Below are 17,453 nucleotides of genomic sequence, written 5' to 3'. Positions count from 1 at the left end.
CAATACACTAGGACCCTGGCATGAAGCTTACAGTGCTTTGCACACGCCACCCAGCTACGTTAGAATGGGGGGGGGGACCCAGAGCTCATGTGCAAACACTACTATGCCTTTCTACTTAAGGCTCTTAAGCATCTGCTGGGTTTGGTGTCCTTGAGGGTCCTGGAAACAATCCCCTGAGAAATCCGAGGGATGCGATCCATACTTTACTGCAGCAACCCAGGAGACTAGGGTGAGGCAGGGCTGTGCCAGGTTGTCCCCCCAGCTCTGCCCCATCCACCGAGGGGCTTCTCCGGCTACCTGTCCTATGTCCTTGGGCAGCCCAGGCCAGGCTCAGTCCTCCCCTCTGTGTGGTGGAGCCACAACCCTGGATCAGTGAGAGGGCCTGGTGGGGGGGCGTGCCATTCTGGAACTTGGCATTCAGGGGAGGTGGGAGGCAGGAGCACTTAGAGCATGGCGGGTGTTTATCTCAACCCCCAATGGGAAAGGGGGGCCCACTGGAGCAGATGCACCACCGGATGCTCACTGTGGCCACCTGGGAACTCGACCCTTCTGATTTTTCAAGACAAACTGGAAACTTCCATTTCTGTGTGAGCAAAATGTTCCTGTGTCACTCAGGGAGGAGCCATTCCTTCCTGGGGCAAGAAACAAAGGCAGAGGTGCCCTGGGTGCCACTGTGACCCACAGTTGCCTCTGAGTAGCCCAAATGGGCATTGTCTTAAAGGGGCTTGACCGGGCTGCCGCCCACACCCCTCCTTCCTGCCCCTTTAGACGGCCTGATGTGGTTTCCATAGCTTGTATGGTCTGCATTACGTGGTTAACAATAATAATTGCGAGCAACTACCCAGCTCCTGCTGCATCCTTTTTCCTATCAGATCCCCAACGCTGGTCCTCGACTGGCTGCGGATTTTTTGGCGACGAAGTCTGTTTTGTCCTTGGTGTTGTGGGTCTGAGGCTGCAGCTCAGTGGCAAAGCGCTTGCCTAGCACGCACGAGGCACTGGGTCGACTCTCAGCTCCACATGAAATAAATAAAATAAAACAAAATAAAGGTATTGTGTCCATCTACAACTAAAAAAAAAAAAAAAGGTAAATCGGGTTGTTTTGAAATGGGCCTTTAAGGCCAGCACCCTTCCCGGTGGGCTTCAGCAGGGGGCTCGGGGCTGCAGAGGCGCAAACCCCGCCGGAGATCAGATGCCGACTCCACCCACCCGACACCTGCGGGGACCTTGGGCAGTGGCCACTACAGACGAGGAGACGAGAGTCCACCCAGGCGGAGGGCGGAAAAGGCAGGCAGCCGGAGCCGCCGCACAGACAGAAGGTCCCGTCCCCTGCGACGGAGCGCGCGGAGGGCGGTCCTCGTCGCTCCGCTTGGGGTGCCGCCGCTGGCCCGGGGGAGGCGCGACCCGAGGCGGGGCTGGCGCGCGGCGGGCGGAGCTCGGACGGCGCCCAGCGGCCAAGGGCGGGAAGGCAGGGGGCGGCGCGGGCGGGACCGGCGGGCTCGGCCCGCCCTGGGCGGAGCGCCCCCCACTCCCTCACACTCCCGGTGGGTCCGCGCCTGGTCGCGTCCCCCCACGCGCAGCGGTCCCCCGCGTCCGCAGGGGGCGCTGTGGCCTCGCGCGCTTCCCAGAGCGGCGCGGGCCGGAAGTGAGAGAGCTCGGATCACTTCCGGCACGGAGCGGCGACCTGGGCGGTGGACTCGGCCCGGCGCGGAGTCAGGACCACTTCAGCCCCGCGGGAGCTGCGGCCGCTGTACCACGCCCGGCTGGCGTCTCGGCCTCGCGGAGAGGAGCCGGCCTGCGCGCCCCGCCGCCGCGATGCCATTCCTGCACGGCTTCCGCAGGATCATCTTCGAGTACCAGCCGCTGGTGGACGCCATCCTGGGCGCCCTGGGGATCCAGGACCCCGAGCGGCAGGAGCCCCTGGACGGGTGAGGCGCTCCGACCCGGTGCTGCGTCCACTAGGTCATCACGAGCCGGGCGGGGCCGGGCGGGGCGGCTGTGTCCTTGGGCAGATGCGGGGCCTCGGGCCGAAGCCGCGGTTGCGAGCTCGGAGCGCGAGCTCCTGCGCGCCGAGCCCTGGCGAGGCGAGAGTGCTCCCGGGCAGCGTCCGGGAGGGCAGACAGACCCCAGGGCGGGTGTCGGCGGGCCTCCGCCCAGCGCCCCACCCGTGCGGGGAAGCAGGGCACAGTTGGTGAGGGCCTCCATCCTGCCCCCAGAGCAGGGCAAAGAGGACCTTGTTGTGGCCGTTTGCTTTTTCTATGGGCGACCGGCCTCTCGGTGAGCCGCGGGGAAGGTGTAGGGGAGTGAGTGGGCAGTACACACGGCCTGCTGTGTCGGGGGCTTGGGGTGAGCTAACGGGCCCCAGCCTTGGTGGTGCTTCGGCTGCAGAGAGGCCGACAGGCATAAGCAATTGCTGGATGTGTAGAAGAAAGGGGTCCTCGTGTGGGCAGGGGCTTGTCGTTGGAATTTCGAGCAGGCCTTGATCTCAGTCCAGTCAAGACCTTTGGTGGGAGCTGGGACACTCTTAGCTCTGTTCGCTAGGAGATTCTCTAAAATGCAGGTGTTTCCCGAGCTCTGAGGTGGTGCTGGGCAAGGGCAGTGCAGTGAAGCTTGCAGGGCCTGTTGAGGTGCCCCAGCCTTCACCAGGAGCTCTGTCCCCTGTGCAGAGCAAGGATCTAGCCAAGGGGTGAGAAAATCCTGCGGAGCAGTGAAGTTGAACCTTGAGCCAGTCGGTTTGAAGGGGTACTGATGCGTGTAACCAGGGAGAGGGCGAGTGGGAATACCAAGAAGGGAGCCCTCACCCGAGGAGGAGGTGGCAGCTTATGAAGGAGTTTGGGACATTGTCAAAACTGTGTGCAAAGCATGGAGCTGTCCTTGGCCTGAACTTTTAGGGAAAGCCAATGTAGCTCTTAATAGTGCTGGCCAGGAAAGGTGGAGGGCTGTGGGCGAGCTGAGGTGGGGTTGGGCTGGAGGGCAGCTGGGTGACAGGGGAAGGGGCCTCTGCTGACCACTCTGGCCAGCCATGGGGGCCATCCTGCAGCTCAGGGAGCAAAGGATGTCTCCAAGTGTGAGGGCTTCCTGAAGAATGCGTGTCAGTGATTCTGGCTTCCAGACTCCAAGGTTCTCTGCAATCCCAACAGCCCAAGTGTGAGGCTGTGTACCCAGACATTGGGGTGGAGTCTGCTGCAAGTTAGAAAGCCCAGCCTCTCTCCTCTTCAGACCTTCCAAGAAGGACTTTCTGCCCCACTGTCAGGGTCCCATTTTCATGGGTGGTTAAGGCAGGGCATCCCGGTCCCACCATGGTTCAAGGCCTCAGTTGGTCTGCCTCTTGCTGCCCCAGGCCCAGTTATGCTGCCAGCGAGGAGAGCCGAATCCTCGTTCTCACTGAGCTGCTGGAGAAGAAGGCCCCCTCTCCCTTTTACCAGGAAGGCATAAGCAACGCCCTGCTGAAGATGGCTGAGCTGGGGCTGACTCGGGCAGCTGATGTTCTCCTGAGGAATGGGGCCAATCTCAACTTTGAAGGTCAGCTGGAGCCCGGAGGAGCCAGGGAAGCCCCTGTTGGATAGCCTCCCACTCCCCTGCAGGCTTTCAAAAGCTCCTGCCCCCTCTGCTCCCAGCGAGTGTGCTGCTGCTCTGCCATGATTGATTCAGCAAACCTGCCAGCTCCCGGCCTAATCCCGCTTCCATTAGTGTGGAAATGTGGCTGCTGGCACTGTGCCCAGAGCTAAGGGAAGGTGATTTCCTGCCACTCACTCTGAGCTGTCCTGTGTTTTTGCTTATGCCATGGGCGGGGGAGGGGGAGTATGTGACAGATAAGCCACACTGCATGCTGGGTGTCAGTCTCTGCAAGAAGCAGCTTCTGGCTGATAAGTGCCAGGGAGGGTGGCGATGGGACTGTTCTCCTGGCGTCTATGGTTTTCCCCTGAGGACAGCTGAGTCAGGAGAGGGCACGACTGCCTGGACAGCAAGTGCAGGTCTGTGCTGACCCAGGATGTGGCCAGGCTTGTCTCCCCTCACCATGGACACAGGCTCAGAGGCTCTGGGCTCCTGGGATTGTGAGGAAGGAGGGTCTGGCTTGAGGTCCGTCAGCCGGATCCCAGGAACCTGCTCTGTGGCCCTGCTCGAGCACAGCAGCCAAGAAGCAGCCACTCAGTGACTCCCCCAGCGAGCTAAGAGGAGGGCTGTTTTATGGCCCGTCATGGAGAGGAGGAAACAAGGCACACACGGGTCAAGTAGTGGCCCCAGATCTCCCCCAGGGCCCTCTAGTACCTGGTGAGGACAACGTTGAGAGGGCCCAATCCTGCAGCTTCTGGGGCGAGTGCTGGCGCTGGACTCCAAGGCCAGGCCCTGGACCCTGTGAAAACTCGCTGATGCAGGACTGACCTGTGCTGTCTACCTTCAGACCCTGTCACCTACTACACGGCCTTGCACATCGCCGTTCTCCGAAACCAGCCCGACATGGTGGAGCTGCTGGTGCGTCATGGGGCTGACATCAACCGGAGGGACCGGGTAAGAGCTGGCCCAGCCTCGCAGGGGGAATGCACCAGGGTCCCAAAGCAGCCCACAGCCCCCACACCAACCCAGCAGGTGCTGTCTTGGCTCAGATCCACGAGAGCAGCCCCCTGGATCTGGCCAGCGAGGAGCCCGAGCGCCTGCCCTGCCTGCAGCGCCTTCTGGACCTAGGAGCCGATGTCAACGCAGCCGACAAGCATGGTAGGTGCCTCAAAGGAAAGTGGGACAGCCTGGGCCCTGGGCACCTTGTGAGGGAAACCAGGTGACCCGGGGGTGTCTGGCGTGTTGGCTGGAGGCAGCCTGGCTGCGGCACGACATGGCTGGTGCAGGGTGGATCTGCTGACGCGCCGTAGCTTGGAGTCCAGAGGCTTTGGAGAGGCAGTGCAGTCATTGTCCCCTGCCAGCCCTGAGGCCCTTCTGTAGGAGATGGGAATGGGCATCAACTTCTGGAGATAGTGGCTTGCTGTGAAGAGAGGCCCAGCTGGCCTCAGTAGCTTGGGGTACAGAAAACCCCTAAATCTACTCCAGATTTGTGTGGGTAGAAAAAGATGGCCAGAAGCCTGTCCCCCTCAGCCCTGGTAAGTTTTTAAAGTTCTTTGATGCTTTTTTGAAGCCTCATGGGTAGAGGTGGAGTGTTGCCACCTCTACCCGTGGGGCTGCCCTGACCTCAGCGCCCTGGCCTCCACTTCCTCCTGTCCCTCTCTAGGGAAGACTGCTCTGCTGCATGCTTTGGCCAGCAGCGACGGGGTGCAGGTCCACAACACCGACAACATCCGGCTCCTGCTGGAAGGAGGTGAGGCTGCCCATGCCCCAGCCCAGCCTCTCACCCACAGTAGCTTCTGCTTCCCCCCTTCCCTGCCTGGTCAGGGCTGCAGACCTCCTCCCACCTTTTTTTTCTGATGGCTCTTCCAGGGGCAGATGTCAAGGCCACCACCAAAGATGGGGACACTGTGTTCACCTACATCATCTTCCTGCTTGGCGAGACCGTGGGTGGGGACAAAGAGGAGGCTCAGATGATCAACCAATTCTGCTTCCAAGTCACACAGCTGCTGCTGGCCCATGGGGCTGACCCCAGTGAGTGCCCTGCCCATGAGTCCCTCACGCACATCTGCCTCAAGAGCTTCAAGTTGCACTTTCCCCTCCTGCGCTTCCTGCTCGAATCTGGGGCTGCCTACAACTGCTCCCTCCACGGCGCGTCCTGCTGGTCTGGCTTCCACATCATCTTTGAGAGGCTCTGTTCCCACCCGGGCTGTGCAGAAGATGAGAGCCACGTGGACCTTCTGCGCAAAGCCGAGACTGTCCTGGACCTCATGGTGACCAACTCCCAGAGGCTCCAGCTGCCCCAGAACTTTGATGTCCACCCAGTGGGCAGCCTGGCAGAAAAGATCCAGGCCCTGCACTCCTCACTGAGGCAGCTGGAAAGCTACCCCCCGCCCCTCAAACACCTGTGCCGCGTGTACATCCGGCTCTACCTCCAGCCGTGGCCTGTGGATGTGAAGGTCAAAGCCCTGCCCCTGCCAGACAGGCTGAAGTGGTACCTCCTCAGTGAGCACAGTGGTACAGAAGAGGATGACAGCTGACAGGTGCTGGACTAGGGGACAGGGTTTGGACAACCTTAAACCCCCACCTGCTGGTAGACTTGGCACCTGTGGTGACCCCAGGGGAGGGTCCTTTGATCTGGGAGGTAAGGCTTAACCTTACTAAGCACAAAGCCCATAGCTGTGACTGCTCTAGTGGTGAGGTAACTGCTCTAGTGGGAGAGGTACGTCTGCCCCTTCTTTCTGGCACCTGCCCCCAGCCCAAGTTTCAGTCTACTCTGGGCAGAATAGTTGTGTAGATGGACTGAGTTTCTGCCTCTGCACTGGAGGGGAGCCAGGCAGCACTGAGTCTAGGCAGCCCCTGGAACTGCCAGCGTCTGCTTTGTCCCTGTGTGGAGGCATAACTAGAACCTTCTAGAGGGAAGCTGTGGCTGCCGCCCAGCTGAGGTCCTACCCATGCCTCTTCACTCCAGATCTGTCTCAAGAAGTGCTTTGGGCGAGCTGGGGGAGAAGGCACCAAGGGCCACCACAGGCTGCGCTTCGAGGCCTACCCCTGCTGACTCTTGTGGCTGACACTTGATGGTCCCCCCCCCCCCAGGGGCTGGGTTGCCTGTGGCCCTGCTCACCAGGGTACCAGGGCTGTGCTCTACTGTGCCAAACCCAGGGTCTCAGGGACCATGCCTTCTGCCAAAAGCAATCATGAGTGCAAAGCCAGGGAAAAGCCCCTCCCAAGGGTCTGGTTTTGAGTAGCTTGCTGGGAGCCAACCACCAAAACCAGATGCCACCTGCCCTACCCAGCATCAATCCCTCACGGTCACTTCCAGTCATGTTGTCATTGTATATGCCTTTGGGAATAAGCTGAGACTGGTGTGGTATGTTTATATTACAAAATTAAACGGAAACTCCTGACCCTTATACAGGGTCCTGTATAAGATTCTCATCTTCCTTTCTCGTTCAGGGTCAAGGACCGGCAGCAACCAGTGAGGAGGAAGGGGTGGGAGGGGAGGAGACAGAGCACCTCTCTGGCCTGGGGAGGGCCTTCAGAGCACAGGGATTTGTCCTTTTATTTTTGCCTGAAAGTGCCTGCCATGAAGGACCCTCAAGTACAAGTGGAGGCCAGCCAGATGTCTCCCCTGGCTGCAGGCTGTTGTGACTGTCACATGAAAGATACCAGGGTCTTATCACCAAAAAGGTCCTGGGCCACGAACATCCCATAAATGGCTCCACCTGGCAGGTGCCCTTCTGGGTTCACCTGGCCAGTATTTTGCCCAACCCGGCTTTCCCTGGTAAAGACCACATTCCTTCACACCTCCAGGCCTCTGTAAGTTAGGGGCGACTCCCCACCAGGCAGGCCACCTGTGGAGTGACCACCAGTTCCCACAAAATGAGCATCAAGCGCACGGGAGTCATGCAGGCTGTGTGGCATTGGCCTCTGGCCCAATCTGCACCTCACGGGCAGTGAGGCCCGCCTGCCTGCGTCAGCAGGACCCTCCCCAGTGAGTCCCACTTTGCCTTTTAAGAAGCAAGTCTATAGCAAGTGGACGGCAGACAGATATATTTAGCGGCCCCTTGACACTCCTGAGCCACACTGGCTGCCAGCGCCCCCCACCTTGGCTCTGGTCCCTGGCCTCTCCAGCCACCGCAGCTCATCTCAGGGCAAAGCTGTAGACATGGTAGATCTCGTCAGGGAGGTTCTCCTGTCGCTCCTCAGCCAGGAGATTGAGGCCTGCACTGCGGATGATCCTGCGGACCACATCAAGGTCCCGGCACACGCTGCTGTCCACATCGTCCAGGATCACACCCTCCTGGGCCATGTTGTCTTTGATGACGATGATGCCGTTGGGGCGGAGGCCCTGCTTACAGCGCCGTAGGAACTCGGCCAGATGCTGATCAGTCAGGTGGCCTGTGGAGGGTGAGGGCACGGTCACCAGGGGGGAGGTGGGGTGCATGGGAAGCATTCTTCAGCCACTGTGTTCAACAATCCTAAGCCCCATTTGTTTAAGAAGCCACGGGAGCTCACAAGTCTCCTACGCCCGAAGCTAGGACTGAAGCTGACAAGATGCCTCCAGCCTGACACCCGTGCCACGCCACCCGTCCCTCCTACGCTAGGACTAGGCAGAGGGGCGAATGAAGCAGGAGCACCCGAAACCACCTTCCCTGAAGTCCACACAGTGTACAGGGAGGGCTAGGCCCAGAGGGCCACAGCAGGGTGGTGCTGCCTACGAGGGTCAGCAGCCAAGGCACAGCACCCTAGGCAGGTTAGGCCAGGGGGCACACCTGGGGCATCAGCAGGACTGCTCCTGGCAGTCATACTCTCTACCTTACTCTAAAACTCTTAACAAAGCTCAGTTTCCCTTGAATGCAGAAAGGCACTGGCCATTTAACATTTTTCAAAAAGCTGCCCCTGGACAGCTGGCAGGTATTTAATTAAAACAAAGCCTAGGAGAGAAGACCTGCCCTTGAGGCCCTTTCCTCACAGGCCCGGGGAGCCTGAGTGGCAGGGCAGGTGCAGGCAGGAGGGACACTCACCTATCACCCACTGGATCCAGATCACGTCATAAGAGCCCGGCTCCGGCCTGAAGTCCTGCAGACCGCAGCAGAAGTAGTTCCTCACCCTCTTGCCTTCCTCCCCCAGGTAGCTCTTGGCTTTGGCCAGAAAGTCCTCTGTCATGTCGACCATATCCACCACTTTAAATAGTGGCAGAAGCAGCCGCTTGGTGATCCTCCCAATGCCAGCTCCACAGTCCAGGGCACAGGAAGTTCCTGTCTTGTTCGGGCCTTCCTGAAAAGCAGAGCAAGCACAACTGACAGGAACCCTGTCACTGCAAAGGGGCCTTCCTCCTGAGCCTGGGGATCCAACTGCAGTCAGGGCCCGGCACCAGCTGGTCATAGGGACACTCTTGCTGGGCCTCATGTTTCTAAGGAGAGCAGCCATTTCCACGTGAAGGAGACCCCAGAAAATGACAACAAGAGTGGATTCCCACAGGAACTGGAAGAGGGAAAACTGGTAAATAATGGAGTGAAGATGGAACAAGAGTGGTGGGAGGCACAGGACAGAGCAAGGTTCCCTCTAGTGCTCGCCAGGGAGGGGGCGAGAGGGAGCAGGCCCAGGGAAGGTTCCAGACACCAGCACCCGGCACGGCACAGAGGGGTGGGGAGCAGCAGCATCAAGACCTGGAAACTAGGAGGCTGCAGAAGAGGCGATACCCACAGCCCCAGCACCCACGGCCACGACAGGACACCTCGTCCCCAGCAACGGAAGAGTCTAAAGGAAGACTCTTAGATTCCAGTACCTAAGAGTCCCCCAGCATATCAGCTCCGGCCTGTAGCCTTGAGACAGTCGACAATCTAGAAGTTGCACCCCCACCCCCCAGCTCTAGGGCCTCGGTGGCAGGCACCGATAGGGGACCAGAGAGCTGGCAGTGTTTCATGTGCAGGTGGCTCCCCATGCAGCCCCACCGGTGCCACCAGAGCCACAGCATCTCCTCCTGGAGTGCACATCAGACCTGCCTACCCTCAGGAACCTCTGCAGGAACTTCCGGGAGCTGCTGAGGTCGATGTTGGAGATGTGGCCATACCCCCCAAGCATGCCGTCCACCGTGGGTGGGATCTGCTTCCAGTACGTCTTGGCCTTCGAGTAGAACTGCTTCTCGTCTTCTATCACCTCGCTTGTCATGTTTTCACCAGCCCCGGCTCTACTCAAGCTCCACACTTGGCAAGGGTACACCTCCTGGGTGAGGAACAAGGAGCAAGTCAGCCCAGCCAGATGCCATCCAGGCTTTCTGAGCCACATGACCCTGCTGGCACCCAGAACACCCAGGCAGCTAAATCTGCTCCCATCCCTCAGATGACAGAGGACTCCTTCCTGAACAATGCATGGACAGCAGCCCAGAGACATGTCTGCATGGGGCAGATACAACAGCAGCAGAGGCGGTGATGGTGTGTACCATCAGATGACTCGGGAAGGAGGGAGAAGATCCCGAGAAGAGCTTGGGAAGGAGGACCAGCCTGGGCTATGGTGGCCCCAGGTGCATGCAAAGTGCCTGGGCCTCATCTGTCAATAATAGGAAGCTAAACAACCAAGTCTACTGAGGGCAAGGGGGTGTGCTGGCACTACCCTGTAGGGTGGCAGGGGAAATGGGAAATGCATGGCGGCGCCAGCTGACATAGGACGAGCAGCAGCAGCGGGACGACAATGGCAGGGGCAGCTGATGACTCCTCAGCCCTTTTTGCTGCCCAGGGGACTAGTACTGCCACCATCAGCGTGCAGACAAGGAATCCAATGCACAGGGAAGAGGTCGGGGGCCCTGCACTCACTGAACACCAAGACTCAACAGCGAACTTCCCACCATGCGGACCTCAGCCTAGATGTCGCCTCAGAGGCCTTCCCTGAGCTGCCTGTGTAAATGACTCCTTCAACACCCTGGGCTAACTGCAGGGCTTGCTGTCCTCTCGGGGTATTTCCACCTGGAATCACACTGTTCTCTTCTGTCTATCAGCCGTGGCTAGAATGAAAGCTCTAGAGGGCAGGACTCTGCCAACTGCCGGTTCACCTCCACCCAGCACTGAGCCCCTGGAGCAGTACTGGGTGGGAAAGCAGCAGAGACCAGGCTGGCAATAAGGTCTTGGATGGTCCCCAACACACATCTGTATTGTGGACTTGGATGGTGAGGCAGGGGAAGCACCTGAATCCTCCAGGTAAACGGTAAGCCTCTGGGTTCTGGGGTTCTACCCACCCACCTTCACATGACTGCAGTGAGCAGCAGTTAAGCCACGGACCCCTATTACTACAGGGTCAACAAAGAAGGGTCAACCTGTGGAACTCGAGAAATCCTCAAAAAAACTGAGAGCTGGCACTGCCCGTCATGCCAGTGACTCAGGAGGCCAAGGCGGAGAACTGCAAGTTCCAGGCCAGCCTGGGCAATTTAGCAAAAATCTATCTCAAAAAATAAAAGTAAAAATTATAAGAGGGCTAGGGACGTAGCTCCATGGTACAGCACCCCTGGGTTCAATCCCCAGTACCAAACAAAAACAAAACAGAACTATGAGAAAAACCCTGGCTGCCGGGGATGGAGCTTAGTGGAGGCGTGTATGCCTGGTGTACAAGGGCCTAGGCTTGATCCCTGGCATCACCAAAAAGAAAAAGAAAAGCCCCAACACCAAGGGAGGCTTTAAGGGAAGTCAGAAAACAGAAAAGGGCCCCATTAAGTCATTCAAAGACTAAAAGGGGAGAAGGGAAAGAAACATGAAAAAAGCCAAAAATCTGTCCTTGGTAAGGTTTGTGACCAGTCCCCAATACACATCTGTATTATGAACTTGAAGGACCTTCCAAAAGCAGCACACCCACCTTATGCAGACAGCTCAAGAATGCTCCTATTCAAGCTGGACGCAGTAGCCACGCCTGTAATCCCAACCGCTCAGGAGGCAGAGGCAGGAGGATCAGGAGTTCAAAGACAGCCTCAGCAACTTAGCGAGGCCCTAAGCAATTTAGCAAGACCCTGTTTCAAAATAAAAAAAAGGGCTGGGGATGTGGCTCAGTGGTTAAGTGCCCCTGGGTTTAATCCCCAGTACCAAAAAAAAAAAAAAAAAAAAAAAAAAAGGAAGAATGCTCCTATCTCAATGCACTTCTACCTCAGCCATTGGCAGCCTGATCCAGAGAGCCAGTGAGCCAGTGGGGGCAGCAGGGCAGGGCCACCAAGGTTGCTGTGAGAAGGAAGGGACCCTCCTCTCCATCCCAGACCCTGCTCCTCCAGCAGATTAGGGAATTCTTCTCAGACAAGGCCACACACTTTCCCACCAAGGGACCAGAATGTAGGTGATCAGGTCTATGTGCCCTATGCGGGTCCAGTTCTCCAAAGATCCATGATTTTACAGAACCTGCTCACAGAGCCCAGGGAGAAGCCTGCTGGAAGCCCCCTTCAGATTCCGGAATCAGCCTACAGCCTGACTCTCCACTTCAATCTTGAGGCACGGGGGCCTGGGGTCACAACCAAGACCAGCTGCCATCCCTGCACTCTAACTGAGGGGCCCTCAAAACAGCAGGCTGGAGGGCCCTTGGTTCTAAATATGGCACCTTCCCCCTGCATCACAATGTCCCCACATCAGTGTCCCAGGGCTGGGAGCAGTGACTCTGGAGAAAGAAAGCAGCACACTACCTAGAGTGCACTGTCGCTCCAACCCTGACGTGATGTGGCAAGACCTACCAATCCCCAAGACTACTAGTTATGGCAAGCACCTGGCACTATTGTTCCTTGAAGCTGACAGAAAGAAGTCACAAGCTGGGGATGTGGCTCAAGCAGTAGTGAGCTCGCCTGGCATGCGCGGGGCGCTGGGTTCGATCCTCAACACCACATAAAAATAAAAATAAAGATATTGTGTCCACCTAAAACTAAAAAATTAAAAAAGAAAAAAAGTCACAAGCCCGAATGTCACAGCAGGATGGAACCCAACAAGGATGAGGACCCAGGCCAAGTGGGCTGCATACCCCCTGCCAACAGGCACCACAAACCATGTTCCAGCCCCCTCCCCACAATCCCCTAGGGAGGACACGTCACTCTCCACCCCAGCTCCCACTCAGCCCGAAGCTCAGCAGGACTGACTCTGTGCCCCACTGCCTGTAGTCTAGGTGAATGAACTTCTGGTTTTATGTTCAAATCTGAGCCTCACTGGACTGGAAGGTCCTTGGGGAGCAATAGCAACATCCCAAGATCTATCTCTCTGTTTCTCTGGTACCCCATGTAGCACATGGGGTAAAAACTTCACTTCTCAGCCAATGGACAGAAAGATTGGTGCCAGACACTTAATGGGGAGTTCATTCTCTCTGCCTCCCCTCCCAGGGCGCAAGCTTTCTAGGAGCAGGGGCATTACCTTGTACATATCATCAGTCCAGTGCCCAGGACAAGGTAGACATTTACTAACTGGCTGTCAAGTGAATGAAAGCATGGACTTTACATGGCTACAGCCATTTTTACTTTTAAGAAAATCCTACACAGTTCGACTGTTGAAAACTAATAACACTGAAAGCTATTACTGACAATATGACTTTTTTTGTTTGTTTTAATAAAAGCCTTACAACAATGATTCCTTTCGATGTCAAGGTCCCTGAATAATCTAATTTACAAGAATCCCACTTGTGGGGCTGGGGATGTGGCTCAAGCGGTAGCACGCTTGCCTGGCATGCGTACGGCCTGGGTTCGATCCTCATCACCACATACAAAAAACAAAGATGTTGTGTCCGCCAAGGACTGAAAAATTAAATATAAAAAATTCTCACCTCTCTCTTAAAAAAAAAAAAAAAAAAAAGAATCCCACTTGCACACAGATTCTAGGAATGAACCACCAAGGAGAGGCACATCTAGGCCCAGGAAACAGCAAGTCTAACTCTGATATTTGCTGCTGATTCATGAATAAGTGTGATCCCTCGTTTCCTGTCTACACCTGGCCTTCCTTCCAGTGTCCATATGAGTTGGCAGGAAGTCCTAGGAGCCAGAGGACACAGCAAGGTTGGTTGGGCGCACAGCAATAAGTCCCCCTACACTCTGCTCCAAAGCACCATGAAGAGCTACTGCACAGCTACAGAGGCTGGGCTGGGGCAGCGGCTCTGGGCCAGCTCAGAGAGAAGAAAATCCTTTGCTCATCTTGTCTGCCCCACAGCAGGCAGCATGTGGCCATCTCTCCCGCATTCCACAGAAGTGTTTAGAGAAACACCTGAGCACCTGTCCCAGCTGCTTCTATTCTTCCAGGACCCAGGGAGGAGAACGGTACTTGAACTGTCACCAGAAGACCTGTGCAGTAACCTCATGCTCTGCATTTGGTATTCCTAAGAAAAAGTCTGAGAGCAACAGGAGGCAAAGGCCTGCCTGAGATAGCCTGGAGGACAGAAAGCTTGTGCTCCCTCGACCTATGGGGACAGCAACTGGACATGTGAGAAAGGCAGAGGAAGGGAGGAAAGGAAGCAGGAAGCATGCTTGTGATCCCAGTGGTGTGGGGGGCTAAGGCAGGAGGATCGGGAGTTCAAAGCGCCAGCTTCAGCCAAAAGTGAGGAGCTAAGCAACTCAGTGAGACCCTGTCTCTAAATAAAATACAAGACAGAGTTAGGAATGTGGCTCAGTGGTCAAGTGCCCTTGAGTTCAATCCCCAGTACCAAAAAACAAGCAACAACAACAACAAAAAAGCGGGGGTGGTGCTTAAAAACAAAGGCCCTGATGGAGTTACATGAACTGGGTCTGAATCTTGGCTGTGTTCATTGCTCTTTGGCTGTGTAAGTTCAGATAACGCATTTAACCCCACTGTTCCTCAGTTTCTTCATCTATACAATGGGAACAGTGACACAGACCTTACAGAAAGACGGTGATGACTGCATATGAAAAGCTTGAGGTACCCCACAGAGTATGGGCACACATTCTCTCCCCAGCTTAAAGATCAGGTATGGGATTCTCCACAACTCTGCCAATTATTAAGAAAAATAAGAAAAAATGCACTGAAATGCCCTACAGGCTGCAATGTGCGGAAACATACTTAAAGGATCACTGCTGACCAAGCAGCAGACTCCAATCAGCAGGGGTAGGGTGGGCTCCCTTTCCACATAAGCCCAGAACCACTGCAGCAGTTAAGAGGCTGGCCTGGAGATCCTATGCCTCTGGCCCCACCAGAGCTGACATGGGTACCTTCAACCTCCCAGTCTCCAGTGGACAAACTGAAAAATCAACACCTAAAAGAAGGCGATTAAACTAACACACAGGACATCAGGAGCAGTTTTAAGCCCCGGGCTCAACCCATCTCACCGGCCACCGCCACGGTTCCATACCTCAACCTTCCCCACACTGCCCTGCCCCGGCCCACCGTCAGGGCCTCTGACACCAGGGGCTGCAATGTACTCAGGAGAGATTTGGGTCCAGAGGGAAAAAGATCACACAGCTGGTGGGCAGAACCTGGGCTTTGGGAGATGGCGGCCTCCCCGCAATCCAACTGACCTTGGCCTCAAGAGCTCCAGGCGGCAGCTGTCTTTTAGCTGCACCTGTGCTCGCCGGGGCCGGGCTGGGGCTGGGGCTGGGCCAGGGTTAAATGGGATAGCAACGCCTAAGCAACCGGCACCGTGCTCCGCGGGGCTGAGCCGAGCATCTCGCCGACTCCTCGAGTTCTCCTCCGAGTGGGCGCTCGCTGATCTCACGGGAGGAAACCGAGGCTCCGAGAGGAAGGGCTTGCTGCGGCCAGGCTAGGGGGGACCCTGCCCAGGCTCTGGGGCCTTGGCTTCCCTCCTCTACTCCGACCCGTGCCCCGCCCAGGTCCGGCCGGTGGACCGCCCGGGGACACGCACGTGGAGCCGAGGCCAGCACGCGCCGGGTCACGTGACGACCGGGGCCTCACGGCGCCGAGGCAGTTGGGGGTCCGGGCCTCCCCGCACCCGGCGGCCGCCTCCCCTCCGCCCCGCCTCGCGCTACTCACCCCGGGCGGGGGCTCCCGGGGCTGGGAGAAGGGGACGGGGAAGAGCGGGTGAGGGCGGCGGCGAGGACCCTCGAGCCCGCCGCAGTCAGCCGGTCCACCAGACGCGACACCTCGCGCCGCGCTCTGCCTTTGTCCGCACACGTCACTTCCGGGCGCCCGGGGGCGGAGCCATGCGCAGCCCCGCCCCGCGACCAGCCTGCGGAGTCCCGCGGGCTGGGACCTAACCTTTTGCCTGCGGGGTCGAAATCCCCGCCTTGAGGACTTCAGGCCACGGCGCTGGTCTCCCCCGACCTCCGCGCGTGCACCAGTTTAGTCGGAGGCTGCCAGGCTGGACTTTAAAAAACGAGTGTCGGGGGTTTTCCACTGGGAAAAAAAGGGGGGAAGGGCCACTGGTGCTCACCCATCTCCATTACCATCTTAAAATAATTTATAAAAAGAAAGAAAAAAAAAAGAAGGAAAAGAAATACACTTGGTTGTGCCAGGGACCTGCCAGCCCAATATACAGAACAATTCATGGACTTTCCATTCCAAAAACGTTGACCTTCCTTAGGACCCTCCATTCACAGAAATTCTGGAGGGATCTTTCCGTGTTGGAAACGTGAACTTGCAGGTAGGTAGACACTGTTAACCTCTCCCAGCGTCAATCTCCTTTTCTGCCAGATGAATGTAATAATTACTAGACTAGACTTCCGATGATATTGCACCATGTGGGATATTGCACGTCCAGCCTTCAGGAAATGGTAGCTGTTATAATGACAATATTCATCTTAAGTAAGTTCATTTCCCTCAAAATAACATCTTGATGTTAGATTTACAATGCTTTCCTCTCAGCTGTGCACACAAGAAGTGCTTAAAAAGTGTGTTTGCTTTAATGCAATGAAAAGTGGGGAGTGCTGAAAGTCCCACCTGCCATTAAGTCCCCTAAATCTGCTTATGTACCTGTTTGGGGGGATCCCCTCTATAGTCTAGGCCACTCCCGGTTCTCCTGGTCTGGGCCCTTCTCTCAAGCTTCATTTTCCATGTTTCTGGAACAGATCCTAGGCAATTTTGATTGCTGGAGGTGTCTAAAATCCTTTTTTTGGGAGGTAGCTCTAATCCAAGCTCTCACATGCCTCAAAATCCACCCATACTGTATTTCCTGACAATGGAAGAGAATGCCCTTCTCCACACTCAGGCTCCAAGCCATTTCCAGGTATAACCAGCTCCCTGACCTCAATTCTTCTCACATCTCTGAATTTTCAAACCTAGCACATAGTAGTGGCTCAATAAATGTTTGCAGACTGCAAGAGTTAGAGGACACAGAAACCATCTATTAATGTTCTTTGCCCATTTTTTTAATCTCACACCCTTTAAATAAATACAGACATTTCTGTCTCTCTCGCTTGATATTCCAGCTTCCAGAGGAAACATGCCTCTCCAAACCTAGCCGAGGAGCTTTACAAACAATGGATTACAGCCTGGGTGCAGTGGCGCACACCTGCAATTCAAGCTGCTGAGGAGGCTGAGGTGGGAGGATTTCAAGTTCAAGGCCAGCCTTGGCAATTCATCAAGACCCTGTCTCAAAACTGAAAAATAAAAAGGGCTGGGGATATAGTTCAGTGGCACAGTGCCCCTGGATTCAATCTCCAGCACTGCAAAAGAAATAAAGAAAAAAGAAAATGGAGTACATCTTTTTGGATGTCTCCTCCAGGTAGATGTCCTGTAATTTGAATGACAGTCATTTTCAAGTTATAAAATTATAACATGCCTGTAAAATACTTGCCTAAACCATATCTTGTACAATATCATGAATTTCCTCCCTGCCCTCTCCCAGCCAAGAGTCACAGATCGGTCCTGTCAGTTTTCCCATGGAGCCCTGAGAAGGGAGAAACTTGTTCAGCATCATGTATCAAAAAGAATCAGGCATGGGGATTCCACCTCTTGGGTCCCCTTCTTCCTCCGGGAGAAGTCTTTTCTGCTGTC

General features: G+C 56.2%; 2 protein-coding genes across 6 annotated transcripts; one reads left to right on the top strand and one right to left on the bottom strand.

Annotated features, from left to right (window-relative positions):
• The first annotated feature begins 1,491 nt into the window (after positions 1–1,491).
• On the top strand, positions 1,492–6,949 carry Asb6 (ankyrin repeat and SOCS box containing 6). 2 transcript variants are annotated; one of them, XM_026386344.2, is made up of 6 exons: positions 1,496–1,925; positions 3,338–3,519; positions 4,400–4,506; positions 4,602–4,710; positions 5,216–5,302; positions 5,422–6,949. In XM_026386344.2, the coding sequence occupies exons 1-6, from the start codon at positions 1,813–1,815 to the stop codon at positions 6,087–6,089; spliced, it is 1,266 nt and encodes a 421-aa protein (XP_026242129.1). In that variant the 5' UTR covers positions 1,496–1,812; the 3' UTR covers positions 6,090–6,949. The 2 variants fall into 2 exon arrangements, with proteins under 2 accessions (XP_026242130.1, XP_026242129.1); XM_026386345.2 differs by lacking the exon at positions 4,602–4,710 and having other exon boundaries at positions 1,492–1,925; positions 5,422–5,626.
• Positions 6,950–7,592: 643 nt separating this feature from the next.
• On the bottom strand, positions 7,593–15,617 carry Ntmt1 (N-terminal Xaa-Pro-Lys N-methyltransferase 1). Of its 4 annotated transcripts, none has more exons than XM_077798022.1 (5): positions 15,492–15,617; positions 11,395–11,545; positions 9,562–9,777; positions 8,577–8,829; positions 7,593–7,950 (listed from the first exon to the last, which is right to left on the bottom strand). In XM_077798022.1, the coding sequence occupies exons 3-5, from the start codon at positions 9,721–9,723 to the stop codon at positions 7,694–7,696; spliced, it is 672 nt and encodes a 223-aa protein (XP_077654148.1). In that variant the 5' UTR covers positions 9,724–9,777; positions 11,395–11,545; positions 15,492–15,617; the 3' UTR covers positions 7,593–7,693. The 4 variants fall into 4 exon arrangements, with proteins under 4 accessions (XP_077654148.1, XP_077654149.1, XP_026242181.1 ...); XM_077798023.1 differs by lacking the exon at positions 15,492–15,617 and adding an exon at positions 15,020–15,122; XM_026386396.2 differs by lacking the exon at positions 11,395–11,545.
• Between the last annotated feature and the right edge of the window lie 1,836 nt (positions 15,618–17,453).

This window comes from Urocitellus parryii, chromosome 4 (assembly GCF_045843805.1).
Source record: "Urocitellus parryii isolate mUroPar1 chromosome 4, mUroPar1.hap1, whole genome shotgun sequence".
In the NCBI taxonomy this organism is placed as follows: Eukaryota; Metazoa; Chordata; class Mammalia; order Rodentia; family Sciuridae; genus Urocitellus; species Urocitellus parryii.
Note: the sequence above shows the minus strand (reverse complement) of the source record. Positions and strands in the feature narration are given on the sequence as shown.